At 35.6% G+C, this 22,416-nt stretch overlaps 5 protein-coding genes across 7 annotated transcripts; 3 read left to right on the forward strand and 2 right to left on the reverse strand.

The window, feature by feature from the left end:
* The first annotated feature begins 1,021 nt into the window (after positions 1–1,021).
* On the forward strand, positions 1,022–2,693 carry LOC118050093 ((+)-neomenthol dehydrogenase). Its single transcript, XM_035060328.2, has 5 exons — positions 1,022–1,179; positions 1,289–1,532; positions 1,640–1,714; positions 1,841–2,023; positions 2,117–2,693. Exons 1-5 carry the CDS (start codon positions 1,154–1,156, stop codon positions 2,495–2,497), a joined length of 909 nt encoding a protein of 302 aa, XP_034916219.1. The 5' UTR covers positions 1,022–1,153; the 3' UTR covers positions 2,498–2,693.
* Positions 2,694–6,128: 3,435 nt separating this feature from the next.
* On the forward strand, positions 6,129–7,860 carry LOC118050092 ((+)-neomenthol dehydrogenase). Of its 2 annotated transcripts, XM_073408780.1 has the most exons (5): positions 6,129–6,219; positions 6,331–6,759; positions 6,864–6,938; positions 7,076–7,258; positions 7,368–7,860. In XM_073408780.1, exons 2-5 carry the CDS (start codon positions 6,691–6,693, stop codon positions 7,749–7,751), a joined length of 711 nt encoding a protein of 236 aa, XP_073264881.1. In that variant the 5' UTR covers positions 6,129–6,219; positions 6,331–6,690; the 3' UTR covers positions 7,752–7,860. The 2 variants fall into 2 exon arrangements, with proteins under 2 accessions (XP_073264881.1, XP_073264880.1); XM_073408779.1 differs by having other exon boundaries at positions 6,143–6,759.
* On the reverse strand, positions 7,859–10,068 carry LOC118050090 (probable receptor-like protein kinase At1g49730). Its single transcript, XM_035060326.2, has 2 exons — positions 8,971–10,068; positions 7,859–8,669 (listed from the first exon to the last, which is right to left on the reverse strand). The coding sequence occupies exons 1-2, from the start codon at positions 9,431–9,433 to the stop codon at positions 8,032–8,034; spliced, it is 1,101 nt and encodes a 366-aa protein (XP_034916217.1). The 5' UTR covers positions 9,434–10,068; the 3' UTR covers positions 7,859–8,031.
* Positions 10,069–10,277: 209 nt separating this feature from the next.
* Positions 10,278–16,158, forward strand: LOC118050089 (arabinosyltransferase XEG113). Its single transcript, XM_035060325.2, has 13 exons — positions 10,278–10,760; positions 11,333–11,617; positions 11,750–11,955; positions 12,073–12,178; positions 12,815–13,071; positions 13,200–13,335; positions 13,923–14,017; positions 14,114–14,167; positions 14,315–14,428; positions 14,749–14,847; positions 14,937–15,056; positions 15,436–15,522; positions 15,637–16,158. The coding sequence occupies exons 1-13, from the start codon at positions 10,535–10,537 to the stop codon at positions 15,802–15,804; spliced, it is 1,953 nt and encodes a 650-aa protein (XP_034916216.1). The 5' UTR covers positions 10,278–10,534; the 3' UTR covers positions 15,805–16,158.
* A 1,014-nt stretch (positions 16,159–17,172) lies between these two features.
* LOC118050088 (ABC transporter E family member 2) lies at positions 17,173–21,959 on the reverse strand. Of its 2 annotated transcripts, none has more exons than XM_035060323.2 (12): positions 21,670–21,959; positions 21,349–21,434; positions 21,168–21,265; positions 20,961–21,078; positions 20,755–20,844; positions 19,944–20,248; positions 19,659–19,854; positions 19,393–19,578; positions 19,045–19,314; positions 18,573–18,818; positions 17,726–17,891; positions 17,173–17,641 (listed from the first exon to the last, which is right to left on the reverse strand). In XM_035060323.2, exons 1-11 carry the CDS (start codon positions 21,770–21,772, stop codon positions 17,772–17,774), a joined length of 1,818 nt encoding a protein of 605 aa, XP_034916214.1. In that variant the 5' UTR covers positions 21,773–21,959; the 3' UTR covers positions 17,173–17,641; positions 17,726–17,771. The 2 variants fall into 2 exon arrangements, with proteins under 2 accessions (XP_034916214.1, XP_034916213.1); XM_035060322.2 differs by having other exon boundaries at positions 17,755–17,891; positions 21,670–21,958.
* Positions 21,960–22,416: the final 457 nt, after the last annotated feature.

Genomic DNA, 22,416 nt, shown 5'->3' on the forward strand with positions numbered 1-22,416 from the left:
ATGCTAATAGGTTTCATATTCAGTCAAATCTGTATTTTCTAGGTAGTACAACATGCAGAATTTTGGATACATATTAATTTTCTAGTATCTTAAGTCAAGGAGTTTCATCATTGAAGTTTTCTTTCACCCTATTTCTTTTAGGTAAAATATTTCTCGTCCATTCGAAGATTCTATCATCATCCATCTTTTTCAGCCCATGATTTGATTTAATGGTGAACATATGTGCAATAGTTGATAATTTACTGTAATTTTTGCATTTATCCCGTAATAATTTGTACTCTTAAATAAATTCCTCCATATTTATCGAAATTTCCAACTTAACAATAAAATTCAAAAAATATGAAATATACCCATTAATTAAATTATTATTTATTTCATTATAAAACACCTAAGTCATAAAATCAAACTCAATTTCATTAAATGGCAAACAAATATAATTTTTTAAAATCTTAATCAAACCCTAACATGCACAAATCATATATCAATACAACAAATTTTTATGAAAAAAATCTATAAAACAAGTAAACACAAAAACAAACTACATATACTACATAAAAATACTAAGAAAATAAGATTTTAAAATTGAATAGTTTTGCTTTCTAGATGTGACAAATCTTAAAAAAAGATTAAATTATAACAGAGATGCTAATAGACTGAGTGTTGATGTGATATAATTTATGATGATAAGAGCTTAATTTATGAAAAAAATACAGGGGGGGTGATGTTTGCTGTTTTTTTATATAAGAAGAAGAATATTGAGAAGAAATAAAAAGGAAGAGAAGGGTTTGTCTATTAGATCATAACTTAAATAATATCAATAAATTTACTGAAATGTATTAGCGAGAAGTATATTTTGTTGGTAATTCCTTCTATAGTATTAACAATTTTTTTATTTTTTTTCATCTTTTTATTTCCGACAATAATTTTCTCATTATATACCTACAAATATCTTCATTGAAAAATCGTGCGTCGGTGAACATTTTGGACTTTTTGGCTGTTTTGAGGTCACCGCATACGTTGGAACCAAAAGTGGTCATAGCATACATGACCTCTTTCTCCTATTACTAGTCATCGTCTTAACTATTATGGATATCTATAAGTTGTCCCAACAATTATCTCGGTAGCATCACAAAATCTGAAGCTCTCGCCAACAATGGCAGAAGTAATTCCAACCAAAAGGCACTTCTTTATTACGAAACCTCTCCTCTGCAACATGTGTTGACTCGAAAAATATACTCACAAACTTCATATTCTAATACCTTTCTTTCTTTTTTATATGGAATTTCAGGATTGCAGTCGTTACGGGTTCAAATAAAGGGATTGGTTTAGAGATTTGCAGGCAGCTGGCATCTAAAGGGGTTTTGGTGGTTTTAACAGCTAGAGATGAGGAGAGGGGTCTTGAAGCTGTCAAGAGCCTCAAAGTTTCAGGTTTTTCTGATGTAGTTTTTCATCAACTTGATGTGGTGGACGATCTCAGTATTGCTTCCTTGGCCAATTTCATCAGAAACCAATTCGGAAGGCTTGATATATTAGTAACACACTCATTTCCTTCCAAAGAGTTCTTTCGTTTTGATAAATGTATATATATTGTGACTGGCACTTGTCTACAGATTCTAATATGTTTAGGCAACCGCAACAGGTGAACAATGCAGGCGTTCTTGGAAGCGGAGTTAAAGCAGAGGACAGGAAGAACTTTAGTTATAGTGTTGAAGATGTAAGTCTCTCAAAGCGATATGATCTTATAAATGTCGTTGAAAACGATTATAATTAAAGAAATAATAAAAAAAACAAGTACATGTTTTCAATTTCTAACGTTTTGCTGTATTGGAGTATTGATCAGATTACCGGTCCAGATGCTGTATCACAAAAAAAATTTGTGAACCAAACTTATGAAATAACAGTCAGTTGCCTGAGAACTAATTATTACGGAACCAAGCACCTAACTGAAGCGTTAATTCCTATCCTTGAGCAATCCAGTTCTGCAAGAATAGTCAATGTCTCCTCCACCCTGGGGAAGCTGAAGGTAAACACGCCATATCCGTCTCTTTCAGGCAGTAGATATAGTTTCATTATCATATATGAAAAAGTTCACTACCAAAATTTGTTTCTCCTGCAGTTTATTCTTAATGAAAAAGCCAAAAAGGAGCTAGGTGATGTTGATGGCCTTACAGAAGAAAAGGTTGAGAAGCTGGTGGAAGATTTCCTGGAGGATGTTAAGAATGATTTAGTGGAAACCAAACATTGGCCTCCCCTTTTTTCAGCTTATATAGTGTCCAAGGCTGCTCTCAATGCCTACACAAGGATTTTGGCAAAGAAGTACCCCAAAATTGCAACCAACGCAGTCTGTCCTGGTTTTACTAACACAGACATCAATGATAGCACTGGGATTTTCACTGTTGAAGAAGCTGCACGAGGTCCTGTTATGCTGGCTCTGCTGCCTGATCAACAGCGCCCTTCTGGCTGCTTCTTTTTTCAGACAGAAATGTCAACTTTTTGAATGATATCAACCAATGTACTTGCAGTGTATGCATCTTATGTACTAAGAGAATAAAGGTGGGGGGAGCTATTCTTATCATATATCTCCACACGAAAGTTTTAATAAATGATGGGATATTTCACCACACAAAGCTGATGTATGCTTCGAGTTTTAATTGAGTACTGGTATATAAAAGAAGCAATTATTTCTCTTTTAATCATTTTAATTTTCTTCTGGATTGTATTTAAGCAACCTATCACTTGAACGTCCATTTCAGTTGGAATTTGCTGTTTTGGAAGCGTTCTTATCTTGACAACTCAATATTTCAATAAGGAATGATCAAAATTTGTTTTCTCCTCCAGTTTATTCCTCGAATAAAGCCAAAAGGAGCTAGGTGATGCTGACGGCCTCACTGAAGAAAAGGTTGGGAAGCTGGTGGAAGAGTTCAAGAATGATTTAGTGGAAACCAAACTAAACATTGGCCTCCCCTTTTTCAGGTTATATTGTTTCCAAGGCTGTGTAGGAAATCTCATGGGAAGAGCCAAAAGGAAAGTGAAAATAAAAAGACACAGAAATTTGAGCTTCATCCCTTATTTTTATAGCTTTAAAGGGCGAGCTACTTTGAAGAGCTAAAACAATGTTTTTATGTTGGGGAGCTATTCTTAGTCAAAAGAGCTGAAATTTTGTTTAATATATTGAATGATATAATGCACTAAGAGAATAAAGGTGGGGAGGGCTGTTCATATTCTACATCTCCAGGCTGAATTTCTAATTAAAGATGGGATATTTCGCCGCATAAAGTTGATGGATGCTTCAAGTTTCAATTGAGTACTGGCCATCAGTACAGACATGTCAAAGAAATTAACAATTATTTCTTCTGTATTCTGGAGCAGCGATAATTATATCACCTGAATGCTCATCGATCTCAGTTGGAACTTGCCGTTTTGGAAGTGTTCTTTATCTTCACAACTCTATATTTCTAAAAATACTCCCCACCACGTGATATAGGCAAAAGGTACAATAATAACACAGAAAATACATAAATTCTATTTAGCAAAAACAATTATACACATGAAATATAAATTCATAATTTTATTTTATTTTTTTAAATAAGCATATAGTGGTTTGCATCCTTAAAAGTGTTACAAGACCTTTATACAGATTACAAGTCTCTACTTCTACTAGAAAACAACTTAAAGGAGATTAAAATAAAATCTGAATAAAAATAATAAATCCAAAAAATCATAGGAAAAACAACAAAATTAGCTTCAATAACAACTTCTGGATCTAATTTTGAGAGATCTAATGGTCCAATAAGAGACAAATGGCTTTCAATGGGATTTTTTTTTTTTTTGTAGATTTACCTAAAACCTTTTTAGTTTAATCTAAAAGTCGGATATCTTGTTATCATAGTTTTAAGCTTCTAACCTGCTCTAGTGCTATTATACCTCCTTTCGGTCCTCAAATGGTCTCAACAATCCATATATAAGTATATGTTAGGCAATTTAAATAGTCTTTCTAGATCAGATCCCTATCTAGTTATGCCAAATCCACACCTAAATGCTAAGAATCTTCAGCCTTTACAAGCCTGACTACATCATTCTCCCTAAGATAAAGAGAGCTCATCCTCAAATTTTGTTCTTCTTCTAGATAAGGTGTTAAGTGTTGAACATTAAAAACATCAAAAGTTTTCAAATGGATAAGAAGGCAAAGTCTATAAGCATTTATCTTTTACAACACCTCACAAAGTCCTACCTTCATTTATTTCAGTTTATTGTACTTGCCTACAAGAAACCTATCACGAGTAAGTACTACTATACTAAATCACTAACTTCAACACCACTCTCATATGATGAGTATTAGTCAGGGCCTTATACCTGGCATTGATGTTAGTGATTATCTTCTTGACTTGCTCTTGAATACCATACAAGTAATCTGTTGTATTGTTAGCTTAGATGCTTAGTCATCCCTATAAGGAACATGCATCTACTTCAATACTCTTGAAGGGTTTTTTCCATAGACAATCTCAAATGAATTTAATTGGGTAGTATGATTTTGAGACATATTATAAGCAAATTTTACTTGTAGCAATCTCATATCCGATTGGTTTGGCTTGCCTCCAACTAAACTCCACAGCAAGTTGTCGAGGCTATGGTTAACCAGCTTAGTTTGCTTATTTGTATAAGGATGATATATACCACTATTTTTCAGTTGAGTTCCCAAACTTTTCTAAGAAGATCTTCCAAAAATTACTTATAAACTTCACATCTTTAATTGAAAGTGATAGACCTATAAATGTCATGTAAACAAACCACCCCATTGAAAGGAAAGGTGGGTTATTTGGGACACATTCATGCTCTTCCAACAAATTATGAAATTGGCAATCTTTGAGAATTTATCCATAATAATAAAAATAAAATTCATGGTTCATTAGTTACGGGCTAAGCCCAACATAAAATCGATACTAATATCCAATTAGTATTGGAGTATATGGTCCAACATTTGATAAGGCTACCTTAGACCTCTAACACATTTCCTCATAAAACTAGATACCTAGCCTGGTAGTTTATGGTGTTACTCACTTTTAATCTTATAAAAAAATCAAGAAAAGAAAAAAATAGAAAAAGAAAATCCAAAACACAAGAAGATATATAAGAAGAAAGCTTAGAAGATTGTCCAAGTTGGTGGTGAAGGATCAAAATAACAAGTGAAAAGGTTGGAGGATAAAAATATATAAGATCGATAAAATTAGCAACTTAATTCAGATTGACAAAGGGTTTTATTGGTGAAAATATTTTTATTGGAGGTAAAGAAATCAAAAAGAATTTTGGAAGGCTTAATTAATCTTATTGAGGAGTTGATTGCAAGGAAAATAAGTTTTTGGAGTCAATTTGAGTGTTAATTAGAAAAAAATTAAAGTCTAAGAACTTAATTGATTTTTTAGAAGGTTTAATTGGACTAATCAAGGGCCTAACTATAAGAATATTGAAGTTTTACTTACTTGATGTGGCGAATCTTAAAACAAATTTCTATGAGAAGAATCTATAAAAACAAATAAACACAAAAACAAGTTGTATATACTACAAAAAAAAAAAACCAAGAAAATAACATTTTTAAAATGGATTGAAAAAGTGGATAGTCTTGCTTACTTGATGTGGTGAATTCTTTTAAAAAATTAAACTAGAACATAGATGCTAATAAACTGAGTGTTAGAGTCGCTAAATTTGTGATGATAAGAGTTTAATTTGTGACAAAATAGGAGTGGTAATATATGCTGTTTTTTTTTTTGAAGAAGAAGAAAAAATAAAAAAGAAGAAAAAAAGGGTTGTTTATTATGTTATAATTTAAATATTACCTTTAAATTTACTAACATGCATTAGCAATAAATATATATTGTTGGTGATTTCTTTTATAATAATAACAAATCATTTTTTTTTCCATCTTTTTATTTCGAACTATAATTTTCTGATTATATACCAACAAATGTCTACATTGAAAAATCGTGCGTCAGTGAGCATTTGGGACTTTTTGGCTATTCTGAGGTCACCGCATACGTGGGAACCAAAAGTGGTCACCGTATACATGGGAACCAAAAGTGGTCATAGCATACGTGACCTCTCTCTTATTACTCGTCATCTTCTTAGCTATTATGGATGTCTATAAATTGTCCCAACAGTTATCTCGGTAGCATCACACAATCTGAAGCTCTCGCCAACAATGGCAGAAGTTCTTCCAACCGAAAGGCACTTCTTTATTACGAAACCTCTCCTCTGCAACATGTGTTGACTCGAAAAATATACTCACAAACTTCATATTCTAATACCTTTTTCTTTTTTTTTTATATGAAATTTCAGGATTGCAGTCGTTACGGGTGCAAATAAAGGGATTGGTGTGAAGGTTTTGAGAAACCACCATACTTATGAGGTGGAGATACGTTTTATTTATATAGAGCATGTATACATGTGTAGCTGGACTACTAAGAAGGAAAGAATCATAACATAAATACAATATATTACATTCCTATAATTATGAGCTAAGAATCAGGAGGGGATTCTGGAGGATCCTCAACAATTGGTTTAGAGATTTGCAGGCAGCTGGCATCTAAAGGGGTCCTGGTGGTTTTAACGGCTAGAGATGAGGGGAGGGGTCTGGAAGCTGTTAAAAGCCTCCGAGTTTCAGGTTTTTCTGACGTGGTTTTTCATCAACTTGATGTAATGGACGAACTCAGCATTGCTTCCTTGGCCAATTTCATCAGAAACCAATTCGGAAGGCTTGATATATTGGTAATGTTCTCAATTCCTTCCAAGGAGTTCTTTACTTGTTGATAAATTTATATTGTTCCTGGCACTTGTCTACAAATTCTAATATGATTAGGAAACCGCAACAGGGGAACAATGCAGGCATTACTGGAACAGAAATTAAAGAAGATGACTGGAAGAAGTTAAGATTTGGTGTTGAAGATGTAAGTCTCTTAAAGTAATACTATCTTCTTATAAATTTCGTTGAGAATGATGGTAATGGAATTCTGAAGTTGGAAAAAAAATACAACTATATATGTTTTCAATCTCTAACGTTTTGCTGTATTGGATTATTGATCAGATTATAGGTGTAAATGCTGCATCACAAAGAAAACTTCTGAAGCAAACTTATGAAATGTCAGATAGTTGCCTGAGAACAAATTATTATGGAATCAAGCACCTAACTGAAGCATTAATTCCTATCCTTGAACAATCCAATTCTGCAAGAATAGTCAATGTCTCCTCCTCCTTTGGGAAGCTAAAGGTAAACACGCCATATATATCCATCTCTTTCAGGCACTAGATAAAGTTTAATTAGCATACAATCATATATATATGGAAAAGTTCATCATCAAAATTTGTTTCTCCTGCAGTTTTTTCCTAATGAAAAAACCAAAAAGATGCTAGGTGATGTTGATGGCCTCACAGAAGAAAAAGTTGAGGAGCTGGTGGAAGAGTTCCTGGAGGATTTTAAGAATGATTTACTGGAAACCAAACGTTGGCCTACCCTTTTTTCAGCTTATACTGTGTCCAAGGCTGCTCAAAATGCCTACACAAGGATTTTGGCGAAGAAGTACCCCAAAATCGCAATCAATGCAGTTTGTCCTGGTTTTACTTGCTCGGACTTTAATAATAACACTGGAAGCGTAACTACTGAAGAAGCTGCACGAGGTCCTGTTATGCTGGCTCTGATGCCTGATCATCAGCGCCCTTCTGGCTGCTTCTTTTACCAGACAGAAATGTCAACTTTTGAATGATATAAACCAATTTACTTGCAGTGTATGCATGTTATGTGCTAAGAGAATAAAGGTGGGGGACGGGCCATCACTGATATGTAAAAGAATCAATTAGTTATTTCTCTATAAATCATTTCTTCTTCTCTGTTTTGGATTGTATTTAAGCAACGATTTCACCTGAATGCCCATTTCAGTTGGAATTTGCAAGTGTATATATATACACTAATCATAGTACATGAAAAATACGTAACAGGATAAGTATATAAACCTTTCCTTTCGAATGCCTGATAATTATGTATAGCTAAGAGATTACAATCAATGCAGTGAACAAAAGCAGAGTATGTGCATGTAAGGTTTTATACTGACAACAAGTGGGGATCGACAATACACTTAACTGCTCCAAATTCGCATTCCCTTTAAGTTTTGGATCCTGTAGATTTGCCCAAACTTCTACATCATCACTCTTCCTCCACTCCTCGGTCCATTTAGCAAGCGTCACAGAACCTTGTACTGATTTGAGGCCTGTGATGAGCTCAAGTAGCAGCACCCCGTAGCTATAAACATCAATCTTGGGTGTTGCAAGGCCTGTATTGAGGTAGTTGATGTCAATGTAACCAGAAGAGCCCCTGATGCTAGTTGGAGAACTAGGAGCGGTGCTAGTTTCTGAGTCTGGTCTGTCATAGCCTAACTTGCATAGCCCAAAGTCGGCAAGCTTGGCGTGATCATCGTCAACTAAGAGGATGCTAGAGGACTTGACATCCCTGTGAATGATGGTTGGATCAGCTCGCGAGTGGAGGTAATCGAGCGCTCGAGCAATGTCAAGTGCAATGCTTAAGCGGCTAGACCATGAAAGAATACCCGGGGATTGGCCATGGTGAGTGTGGATCCTGTCAAAGAGAGTCTTGTTTGGGACATCCTCTGGTAGAAGAAGTTGTTCTCCTGCACAGACCCATTAAATTAGTGTTAGTTCGCCTAGTTTTTGGATTTGGAACATTTGTTTGCCTCTTAATCTTGGGATGTAAAATGATCCTTGGGAGAGGTGAGCTCAATCTGTAAGTTGTTAAATAATCCATATAGTGACACACTTGTGGGACCTATAAGAACCCTAGGCTTCATCAATTGTCTGAATCAAACCAGCGTTTTTCCAAGAATAATCAACTGGCATGCATATACGTGATTAATAAACTGAAGTGAAGAAAGGTTGAAGAAGAACATATAAAATTAAGAAGATTTGGCATGCCTTTTTCCAAGAAGAAACCCATCAACCTGGCTAAATTTGGATGAGAAATCCGTAACAAGATTGAGACTTCATCCAAGAATATCTTCTTGCTCCCACCTCTATCCTCCATCACTCTCTTTACCGCCCCGAATCGTCCATCCCCAAGATCTGCAAGATAAACAAAAGAAGTAGCTCCAACCCCTATCCGAATTCGAAAATCCCTTGTTGCCATCTTCAACTCCTCGAGTGCGTAAGTCCGTATGACACCAGGGCACCACTTGGTAACCACTGCTTCTTGCTCTACTACTCTTCCTGTAACTTGGACAGCAGTGCTGCAGCGATGATCACCATCATCACTTGTTTTCTTATGATCAAGGTGCATGAAATATCTCCTCAAGGCTGTGATTACAAGGATTACTAGGGATATGGCTCCAATTATCCACAGCTTTCTTGGATGTTTGGTGGAGAATCCAAAGAGCCACATGATATGATCAGTTTGGTGGATTTAATTGCCTTCTTGTTCTTGCTATTGCTAGATATTAATTTGCTAAGCTAATGCCTAGCTCAGAATTATGAAATCTTGTTTTTCATGGCAATTAAGATCGAGCTGAATGTTGTAATCAATCAATGCCCTTTTACACATCAAGCCGTGAGTATGCAGGTGACAAGGAAAAATGTAAGATTCATAGCTTTGGAATATTTGAGCACTTGGCGTTGGAAGTGTCCTATGAGTGATAACTACACAAGGGTCTTAATTAAATCTTTTTTTTTTTTTTATGTTTTTAAAACCGGGCATGGATTTAATCTCAATTAATTAAAGTCAAAACTAGTTAAAAACACTTTTATTACTGGATAAAAAATAATATTACAGGAGTATTAATTAATTTGGCGATTAATATTTATAAGCTGGAAATGCGTGGACGTGGGCTTGAACAATACGCTGGACTGGCAAGAAAGATGCCATTAAGTGCCTGTATTATGGATATAAGGAGAATTAAATGGAAGATTCCCTATTTAGATGACCACTTCACTATTATTTATTGCAATTTTTAGAATATAAAGAATATTGTTTTAATTTCTTAACTATGTTTATAAGAAACAGTATAAAATATATTTGAATTTTTTATAATAATTATGCATGCACTTTTATTCATTATCTACCAATTATTAAATCAATTAATGAAAAATCATTAAAAAAACATTAAATATATATAGAAAAGAGAAATAAGACAAAAGGAAAAGAGAGGGAGCGTGGAGAGTTGACCGCGGCTGCCGGACAGGACACACACTATAGTCTACAGGGAGGGATGGAGGGGGGAGGGCAGGTGAAGGAAGCCACTAAGCAAGCAGCCAAGCACAAACTGCAATATAAAAAAAAAAAAAAGAGAAAAAAAATGTCCAATACAATAAATATTAGTATTAATAAATAAATAAAACTAATAGTCTGAGTCTAGCCTGGATTTGGTTAGGTTTGGATTTATTTTGATATTGAAATTGAATCAATCAAAATTAGTAATGGCGTGAGTGAGTTTGATTGAAGAAAAAAAAAATATTCAAGTTGGAGTGATAAGAAGAAGAAGAAGAAATGGTGGGAGGCGGGGGCGGAGGAGCATCTTCCACATGGAGGAATGCGTACCAGGAAATCGCCAACTCCAAGCCTCTCTTCGTCGCGATCTACGCCACTGTCTTCCTCGGAATCGTCTTCTCTTCCTTGTATGTTTTATCCGCCGTCTACTCCGCCAATTCATCCTCCTCCTCCACTTCCTGGCTCTCCTCTCCTCCCATTCCTACAAGTATTGATAATACTCGTCGTAAGCCATCTCTTCTTCCTACTTAAAAACAGTCTCTCTTTCTATTTCTTCTGTCACTGCAAATCAAATCAAATCCAATTAAGTAATTGTATAATTTTCTTTCCCTTTTCTCTGAATTGCAATTGCAGTTGCATGATGAACCTAGCCAGCCAACGTTGACTTTCTCATCGTTGAGCCATCCTATGAATAAATGGAATGAATGAATAGTAGTTAGTTTTGTTTCAATTTCAAATTCAAAGGCAAAGGCAAAATCCACTGAATGAATGAATGTATAATACTGTGAAAGCATCTTCCTTTCTTTTGCTTCTGCTACTACTAGTAGATTGATTGATTACACTATAAACATCAGAGTGTGTATCAAATACTATTACATCCATAAAACCCTAACATAATACAAATTAGTTTCCATTTTCTATTCTCCAACAATATCAATCATTTTAACATCAAAGATTTATTATTAATTGTAAAAATCGATTTTTTCATTCTCAGTTATTTAATTCCCATTTTTAATTTCCTATGCATAATCTACTTATCTCAACCATTTTATTTGTTTTTTATTTGTTTATTTTCAGATGTGGACCAATCTTCCAATTTTTCCAAACCAACAACATTAGCTGCGGGTTCATCGCCACCGACATCCAACCCTCAAACCATGCAGATAAAACCAATTTGGGAACCTCCCCCACACGGTACCAAATTCCCGCCCTTAAAGACCTTTAGACTCACAAAACAACTGGTTCAGCAAAGGGTGAAAGATAATGTTATTATAGTTACCTTTGGTAACTATGCTTTCATGGATTTTATCCTTTCCTGGGTTAAACACTTGACTGATTTGGGCCTTTCCAATCTTCTTGTTGGTATGTATTGCTATCAGACCATTTTTAGTTTTTCTCAGTTTTTCTACCTTTATTAAAGTCCAGAGTTAAGGTTTTTTAAAAGAAAAAAAATGATATTTTTACCTTGGATCTTCTTTTTTTCCCTTTTAATAGGTGCTATGGACACCAAGCTGTTGGAGGCTTTGTACTGGAAAGGTATTCCAGTTTTTGACATGGGAAGCCACATGAGCACTGCAGATGTTGGGTGGGGCTCGCCAACCTTTCATAAGATGGGAAGAGAAAAAGTTATTTTGATAGATGCAATCCTCCCTTATGGTGTTGAGCTATTGATGTGTGACACAGACATGGTCTGGTTGAAGGTACTGTTACATGAGTTTTTTTGGGATGGATGTAGCTGTTTTGTTGCATCATTTTTCTTCTATTAGTAGCATCTGAAGATAGTTTGTTTTATTGTATTTGCTGCATTACTGGAATAGGACCCGCTTCCATATCTTGCACGTTATCCTGAAGCAGATGTTTTGACTTCAAGTGATCAAGTTGTACCCACAGTCGTTGATGACAGCTTGGACCTATGGCAACAAGGTGAAGACTGTATTAGAAACAAGATGTGTTTTTCATGTCAATTTCCTTAACCTTTGTTATACTTGATGATTACTGATACCCCCTTTCTATTTCTGCACCAAACTACAAACAGAATCTTAATCCTCACTCGTATAGTATATAAACTTCTTCTTTTTTCAGTTTTATTATTTGGCATGTCAAATGCTTGTCAGCACAATGTTTTGTTGACTGAAATTCTGTCTACCCTTTCTGAGCTTGGTTGGGCACTCCGAATGGACTTTGCCTTTTTTCAGCTAATAGTAACTGGTTTTGCAACATATCCTATCTCTTTGAAACCTTTGTCACCATCACCATCGTAGGGTGGCTTTCACCAATGCATTTTCCATTTCTTATTTGAGACTGGGAACTAAGAGGTGTTTGCCTGTGTTTTGGTTAATAGCAAGAATTGACTTCCCAGACACATCCCCTCTCTTGTGGTGCTTATATCACCAAGATAATATAGCTTGGACAAGAGGGATGATACATGTTTTAGAAGAACCAATGAAAAACTATTTTCTTGCTTATTTCCATGCTCTATGTTAAATCTTTTTGTATTTTGCATGTTTGCTTTACCATTACAACCCTACTGAAAAGATGTTTTTTCTTCACATTCAACAGTTGGTGCTGCCTATAATATAGGAATTTTCCACTGGCGACCAACAGAGTCTGCAAAAAAATTGGCAAGAGAATGGAAAGATATGCTTCTAGCTGATGATAAGATATGGGATCAGAATGGATTCAATGATATTGTACGCAAGCAGATGGGACCATCTGTTGATGGAGACAATGGACTTGTATATGCCTTTGATGGGAATCTCAAACTTGGAGTTTTACCAGCAAGTATATTTTGCAGTGGACATACTTATTTTGTCCAGGTAGGATTAATTTGTAGTTTTAACACTAATTTTAACATGCCTGTCAATTTTAACTGTGTTCTTTTAACTGACTGGATATCATATGATGAGTATCAAGCATATCCTGAGCCTTAATAATGTATTTGCAGGCCATGTATCAACAACTTAGACTGGAGCCTTATGCAGTGCATACCACATTCCAGTATGCCGGTACTGAAGGGAAGAGGCATCGATTGCGGGAAGCCATGGTTTTTTATGATCCACCAGAATACTATGATGCACCAGGTAATCTAGTAATAGATTGATGATTTCTGAAAATTCTATGTACTTGAACACCTTATTGAAAACAATAACAATTGCCTTTTGTATTTGATCTCATCATGACCATGTAGAAATTAAGTGTCCATGAAACATGCCGACTTAATTTTGTATTTGAAGTTCAATCCAAACTGACAGGCCTCTACTTTCTAACTATAATAGATACAACAAATTCTGCATATCAATGCATGTGATACAGAGCCAAGTTCCTGTTAATGGTTGAATCTTATTCTTGTTAGGTGCTTCCAACCTCATAGCTTCTGCAAGTATTTTTCATATTTTGCTTTATTTTAACAAATGGAGCAATGTGAATCATCAAAGAAACAAGTGGAATATGTTGAGAGTATATTAACACAGCCTATTTGTAATTTTCATATTTATGAGTTTAGATGTACATGTAAGCTGGAGTGTATCATGTTGTCTCAAATCTCTCTTTACATAAAAACCCTAACAGGGTGTTAATTGCTGGACCTGCTCTTAGTTAGTACTTCGGAGTTTATCCTATCTTAACAAAAATTGCCACTGTCTAACGTCTCTTTGGAACCCATGTGCAGGAGGTTTCATTTCATTCAAGCCGTCTATTCCAAAGAGTATGTTGCTGGATGGGGAGCATAACCTTGAAACACACTTTTCTCTGATTAATTACCAGGTATGCATGTATTGATCTGGTACCACTAACTCCTGCCACTTCCCTGGAAACTACATTGTTGAATCTCACAATTCAACTTTTTATAACTTTGTTCAGATAAAACAAGTAAGGACAGCGCTGGCAATTGCTTCGTTGTTAAAACGTACGCTGGTGAGAATAATACCAACCCTGGACATTTCTATCCTCTTATTTTGTAGCGGTTTTTTTGTTTATATTTGACCATCATTGTTGTATTTGTAAATCCTTTGGTAGTCTATATCTTGATCTCTTTTCTGTTCTTTTATATGTAAATTTCAGGTCATGCCTCCACTATGGTGCAGGCTGGATAGACTATGGTTTGCCCATCCTGGAGTTCTGGTTGGATCTATGACCAGGCAACCTTTTCTATGCCCTTTGGACCACGTATTTGAGGTATTTATGATATTCTAAAGAAAATTCTAGTGACTCTGATTTGTGGTTTACTTTAGAGTTTTAGCAAACTGTGTTTGTAAAGAGCGTTGGTGTCTTTATTATGTAACATGACACTTTTCTGTGGTAAAAATCAAAGAAAAGCCTCATGCATTCCATTTTACCAAAGAATTTTCCATCAGCAAGTAACTCCCAAGGGTTTCCATTTGTGTTGTCATTTCTGTGGCAAGGATGAAGGGACCTCACCTCATATAACCTTCTCTGGTATTTTACTTTGGAATCCATATGTTGTGAAACTGAATGTTTTGTGCACTGACCTGAAGGTGAATAGCATGTTGAAAGAGCAGCCAGAGGAGGAGTTTGGCCCTGCAATCAATTTCAGAGAGTACTCTTTTTTGGATAATCCATTATTGCCTAGACATGTAAGCAAACATCAAGGAATTCACATGAAAGGCTCACTTTTTCATTATTTAGAACTTTGAGGATTAATTAGTCTTTTGGATGCTTGCAGGTGAAAGAGTCGAGGCTTGATGTTCAGCTTTGTCAAGAAGGAGCCGAAGGTTGTGGTGTGTCAAACAAGACAAGTCGGCCAGGAATACTCAGATTTCCGAAACGCAGCAATGAAGACATGGTAATTGGAATTATTACAAGAGCTTGTATCTATTATCAAATACTATAAAGTCCCAATATTTAAAGTTCTTTCAATCTAGCGTCATATGTCATTTTTGCTTAACCTATTATAAGGAACTTTGGTGGCTTCTGTTTTCTCTTTTTGTTTATGATCCTTAAAAAATGGTTCTAGACATGACCGGTATTGTGTGTTCGATATCCTTCACAAATTAAAAGTGTACATTTTCACTTTCTTGATGACACTTCAGATTTGTATGTTGGTTAATTTTGTTTTATTGAGTTTTTAACATTTGTTTATTTTAACTCTTCAGTTCAGTTTATGCAACAGCTTGTCTGCTGTTCTTTATCATGGGTAATGAAATTTTTCTTTCACCATGTAGTTCAAGACCACATTCTCATCATTCAAGGATGTCAAAGTCATTCAATTCTCTTCAATGCAAGATGCTTTTGTTGGCTTCACTGACAAGGCAAGTTCTTCTTCTTTTCTTTTGTTTTGCCTCTGGCATACAGTGGAAGGTATTTGTATGGTCTTTCAATGCTTGGCTGTTCATGTGCTAATGCTATTTTGAATATATGCTCAGAGAAGAGAAGAGAAATTTAGGAATCGCATGAAACGTTATGTTGGTATATGGTGCTGTGTTGAAAATCACGATCCTGGACATATATACTATGACATGTACTGGGACGAGAAATCCGATTGGAAACCGATGCCACCACAATCTGCAGAGGATGACCACCCACCTTGGTAAGGACTGGCTGCCAAAAGGAGGCATAAATTATCAGAAGAACCCCCCCGGAGCAAAGAGAAGATGACAAAAGTCAAAAGGGAATGTAGGATGCTGGTTTAGGAAGGTGACGTTAGAAGAGAGTGAGTATCCCATAGCTGCTCCGGTTCCTTTTCAATCCACCAAGAGGTCCTGTGTTCTTGTTCGTAGATTGGGAATGTAGTTAGACTCTTGAGGGTTTAATATTTGAAATAGAGGAAGCTGATGTATCCTTTCCCCTTCATCTTGTAACATTATTTAAAGGTTTTTTTTGTTATGTATCACCTTAATTTTTCACCATGCTAATAATAATAATAATAAGGAAACCAAATTGCCAAATTTGTTACCGCTTTGGTTATTGCGAAGAGCATATCATAATCTATTGTCAAGTAGCAGCTGGCTCCATCGTAGCTTGCATCTTTCTTGGATTTTAGATACCCGCAGAAAAGGTCTGCATCTCAAAGCTGTGCGTGCGTGCGTGCGTGCGTGTGTAGATGCAAATCCCATATCCAATTGGCGAAAACTGGGATAATCTTTTGGAGTCCACAGTGTGAGTTAATGTCAAGTTTTCTCATTCATGAACTCGCACCCTAACTCATCCAAGTTTGCTGCGGAGGGTGCTTAGGAAGAAGCAAAAAGATTTCATTCATGGAGCAGGGCAGAAGGGGGACTAAATATTATAGAAGCCAAAAATACAACCGAACAACTGCCCTGACTTTACAATTACTGTTGAACTGCATCCTGCGAATAAGAACAAGAGATCCAAGGTCTTGTTGCAAATATTTACTGATTGTCTGTTTGATTGCTATTATATATATATATATATATATATATATATATATATATTATATATATATATATATATATATATATATATATTTCTCCCTTTTAATTTTATTTTATAAAATTTTAACTTAATTTAATTTTTATATCAATTTGATCCTTATTTTTTTAATTAATTTTTTTATTTATCAAATTTAATCTTTATTATTTTTATTTGAAATAATTTATGAAATTTTTTTAAAAAAATCAATTTTATTCTCTTTTAAACATAATAAAAACCATAAAACATAAAAAACAATCCTCATTCCACAAAAAAAAAAATTAAAAAAAAAAAGATAAAATACTTTCCGGGACCTAAGCTTAAGGTGGGAATAACTGCTTCAGATCGATTTAGCCCTCGTCTAAACGAGCGAACAAGGGGAAAGTAGCTGGTGTTTTTATCCAACTACTCGTTACTCGATGCTGTATCCACACATGAACAGCATGAATCAAGGATTAATTGGAGATCTTTTTTATTATTACTTATTAATTTGATTGACAGATTAACCATCCTCTCATTCCGCACAAGTCTGACTTAAAAAAATCGACCATATCTTAGGCAAAATAAAAAGGGAGCCTAGACCAGTTCAGTTTACTTGCCCTGCTAGAATAGTTAAAATAAATAAAACAGATACAAAAAACACAGGTAAGGACCCCAGTAGCTCACTTTGCCATTTTTTGTTCTTTGCTCTGGTTAAATAGCAATCCTAGTCAAAGTACAGCAACCTGAAGCAACAAATGCCCAATACGGGTAACACTACGATTCACTCACCTAATGTCCTGAGCAAAAATGGCGAACACAAAACTCGCTACAGGAGAAACATCATAAAGCACCACCAAACTCATTTACGCAGAAAGATATGCCATGGCTTCTTCGCAGGCAGAGGTAATCCAGTCATTTGTCAGCATACTGAATTCACTTGACTGGGATGGAAAAATTAACCATATCCATGCTGACTTGACCAAGTTACATGATTTTTCAGATTGATGCCGTTAAACTCTGCATGATTGCCAACAACAAATAAAGTTAAAGCACCCAGGTTGGCAAAAAAGGAGTTAAATATCTAAGCTTGCTGTAACAGACCATATGAAATTAGGACAGATAATGCCGACCTGTGTCAGCAGTTACATCAATCGTCCAGGTAATAATATGACCCAGCTGCCTTCTGCTCCCTATCCTTGGTGGACTCCAATTTGTTGATTCTTGGCCGGTAATTACTGGGGTCTCGCCGAAATGTGATATCCAGGTGCTGCATCAGAGCGAAAAAAAATGTGAAAGATTAGTATTTTATTGAGAGAGAGGGAGAGAGGGAGGCAGGGAGAGAACCAGGCCTAAAAATATAACATTTTGTCTAGGCAGGAGTTGAACAGAGGAAAAGGGAGAACTAATTAGTTAAACTTGTTTGAGAAAACGCTTGAATAGGAGGGGAAGGAAAAGATTTTACCTCCTTTCACCCTACTTTCTATTAAAATGTCTCCCCCAACACCTTGAAATGTTTTGGACTCAAGTCTATGATAATAGCCTCTTATTTATTCATGGAACTCTATTCAAAAGACATAAATGTAATCTAGTACCAAAAACTCTTATTCCCATATATCCTCTAACCAAAAAAAGAAACTTTTTTCACTACCATCCAACAAGTTACAAATCCAAACAAGGAGGCACCTGCCCTCCCCTTATATTTTCACTCATCGTAAATGTCAAATTTACAACAATACAGATTCCTCAAGAAACAGCGAGCATGTAAGCTTGGTTTGATTTCACGTTAAGTGCAACTGGTATCAACAGAGCCGTCGCCAGGGAATATTTTTCACAGATATGGCTTCATAATTAAATCTACATTGACTTGGCTTCTTCATAATTGGTTTCATTTTCTTTCCTTTCTTTCTCTTTTAAACACAAACAATAGGGAAGAGAATACAGGACTTACAGATAAGAAGAGATTCATCCCAGTCAACAATGACTGGGGAGAATTTGCTGTGCAATCCACAGAAGGCTGTCCCTCATACACAATAACTCTATCAGCCAGGTATGATGCCATTATAAAATCATGCTCGACCACAAATGCAGTCTTCTTTGCATGTAGGATAAACCTCTTGATGACTTTCGAAGCAACGATACGCTGCTCAGAATCAAGATATGCACTTGGTTCATCTATCAGATAAATGTCAGCTGGCTGCATCAAGAAAACCACACACCAGACCACAGTTAGCAACTTTAAATATTTAACAGACCAGTACACTACAAGTAAACTCTACATTTCACAAGACTGCTCAACACATGAAGGATTCAACATACTTTAAGAAATCAGTATCATGAATTAAAGTATCAACAAAACAACTCCAGGCATCAATCTTCATTCACCAGCATAGATGATAGTAGACCAGATAAAATTTCTTTACCTTTCCAAGGCATAGACATAAAGCAACTCTTTGCAACTCTCCACCAGACAGATTTACTACTTCTTGATCCATCAGTTGCTCAATAAGAAGTGGTTTCATGACATCTGAAACAAACTGAGGATGCATATACGAATCACGTATTTTAGAATGCAGTAACTGCCTGACACTGAATTGAAATTTAGGACTGATCTTCTGAGGCTTGTAAGAAACATTGAACTCAGGTATCTCGGCTTCGGAACCCTCTACAGTATCAGGTTTCAATAAACCAGCCTGCACATTTGCCAACAAAATAACTCATTTACAGGCAGAAATTCACATTGCAAGGAAAAAAAAGGATGAAGAGACTACCAGCATACGGATAAATGTTGTCTTCCCTGTCCCATTCTCACCTAGCATTACTACAATCTGAGAGTCCGTAAATTCACCCTCAACGACACGAAGTTTAAAATTTCCCTGAGTTTTACTCATGGTTGGGTATTTGTATCGTGCATATGTTTGAATCTCCTCAGCATTCTCCTGTGGAGTCTCAGCAACCTGGGAAATGCAACAAATTTAATGACAAAAGAAAAAATGCAGAATGAAGGGAAGTAAATGTTTAGAGATTAAAAAAATACCTTGAAGGTTAAGGATTCATCCCGGAATCGCAGATTTTCTGTAGGAACAAATCCAGACAAGAATATATTGATACCTTCTCTCACAGAGAAGGGAAGAGTTACCACTCCATATGCACCCGGTTTCCCGTACAAGCAGCAAATGAAGTCAGATAAATAATCCAGGACACTGAGATCATGCTCCACCACAATTACATAGCTGAAATGAAGACATAATCATTGTAACCCATGTTCTCAGTACAAAGCACAAAGCAATGCTAACATAGAAAAGAAAAGAGGAGGTCAAACCTGTTAGGCCTGAGCAAAGATCGGATAACTTGGGCAGCTTTGAGCCTCTGTTTGACATCAAGATAACTTGAAGGTTCATCAAACATATATATCTCTGCATTCTGTATTGCAACAACAGCAATGGCAAATCTTTGGAGCTCTCCACCAGATAAATCCCCAACATTACGATCTATAACCTGGTTCAGTTCAAGATCACAACAAAGTTCCGCCTTCTTGTCCCTCTCATCTTTTTGGTCAAGCACTTGTCCAACATTGCCTTGAACTGCTCTTGGAATATGGTCAACATACTGAGGCTTTATGATGGCCTGGGTATGAAACAAACATGATTTTAGCAGGAAGATACAGATGAAAAGTAAACTAATAATAAGACATCCAAGAAGAGGCATGGAAAAGACACTCAGGATGTGAAAACACATGCATAATCCTGAACATGATTTTACATCTTAACATTCTCTAAGAAAACATCATTTCATGATTGTCTCCGTAACGAGGAAGGGAAGTGATTGCACGCTAAGGAATGAATTACAGCATGTAAGCTTACATGACATTTCACATAAGCATCAAACTGTAACTCAAGCTATCAAATTAGCAATCTAGGTATTACTATTATTCACGAAAAAGTGAAGGAACCCTAACACAAAGTTAATTACATGTATAAAGGACAAAAGCAGAGCCATGATCATGATAGGTGAAAGGAATCAATACCATGGCTCCTATGTTAGTGTCAGGTAACTTTCACAAAAGGGAGTAATATTTCTAGCAGTAACGCAAAGTTTAAATGCAATTCAGCATGCCCAAATAGATGGGCTACCTTCAAATTATCCTCTAGGATACGGGTAAAGTAATTCTGAAGCTCAGATCCTCGAAAGTAAGTTAAGATTTCCTGCCAATCAGGAGGATTCTGCAAAGAAAAAAGAAAAAAGAAAAAAGAAAAAAGAGAATAAGGTAACCAACATAAATGCATCTTCGTAAGTTAGAAATAAGAGAAAGGATACAACAAATGGGGCTGTTTATTACATTGAATCGACCCAAATTAGGTTTGAGTTTTCCAGCCAGAACTTTGAGAGCAGTGGACTTGCCAATACCATTTGTTCCAACCAAGCCAAGAACTTGCCCAGGCCTCGGGACAGGTAACCTGCCAATACATCATTTATTTTGTATTTTTTTTTTTTCCTAGAAAAAGCATTGATCGAGCAAGTAAAGGCAGGCCGGCAGGCAACCAACCTGTGCAATTTAAAGGTATTGGGACCATAACGATGGGTCGTGTCTTTATCCAAATCCTTGGGCAAGTTAATGATCTGAATTGCTTCAAACGGGCATTTCTGCATCACAGGATAAACAATCATCCAGTCAGCAATCTAGTAACAATAATAATAAACTCTGAGAGAGAAGGTTATGAGCTTGCCTTAACACAGATACCACATCCAATGCACAGCTCCTCCGAGATAAAAGCTATCTTCGAAGCTGGAGTTACCTCGATACACAGCTTCCCTAATATTTGGATATATTAGGTTAAACCATTGCTTATTTATGCATTTATAAATGCCCTAATTTCACAACAACAATATTATCAATAACAAAACCTAACACTCCAAACTGACAATAAGAAAGCTTTCCTAAGCTTTATAATCACAGCCTAAGTTCGAGATAATAATTACGAGAATGAAAATAGATCGATTAGATTTAAATGAACAGAGAGTGGAGTACTTGATTCAAGGAAAAGTACCAGTTTTGACGACAGGGCAACTTTTCTTGCATTCTTGACGGCACTTCTTAGGTTTGCATCTGTCGGAGGTTACTATAGCTATACGCGTCAATCGATCTGACATCTCTCTCTCTGTTTTTCTTTATTTGATTTTGCTTCTAAAGAGATATCAAGAAGAAGACAGGAGAGGGGGGGATTCGAAAGAGACAAGGGGAGAGATACGCGTGCTGGGAACGCTTCCCTCTCTGTGGAGTTGTATTCTGGTGAAAAACCCCTACCAAAAAAATGAATATGAAAATGAAAAGTCTACTAGGGTTTTCCATTTTCTTATTTTTGATGATCCGCCGCCGTTTTTCTTCTCTTCTTAAGTCGGTTTCTTTAACCCACGTCATCTTTCACTTTAATCTCAAATCTTCTGGTATTTTTCAGTATATTTTATATTTTAAAAGTATTTTACAAAAAAAAATATTATATTTTTAAATTATTTTAATGTTTTTATGTTAAAAATAAATTTTAAAAAATAAAAAATTTTAATTTTAATATATTTTCAAGTAAAAAATTATTATCACAATAATATTAAACGGGTTATTAATTCATCTATTATTATTATTTTTCTTTTCTAATTAACATTAATAATAAATAAGAAAAAATAAAATTTTATTAAAAATGATTACATAAAAAAAGAAAGGATGTAGAAGGCTTTGGCCAACCGCATTCTAATTGCAAAACTGATTGTCACATTAGTAGATTTCTTTTGAGAAGAAGAGT

Source organism: Populus alba, chromosome 4 (genome assembly GCF_005239225.2).
Source record: "Populus alba chromosome 4, ASM523922v2, whole genome shotgun sequence".
NCBI classification, from domain to species: domain Eukaryota; kingdom Viridiplantae; phylum Streptophyta; class Magnoliopsida; order Malpighiales; family Salicaceae; genus Populus; species Populus alba.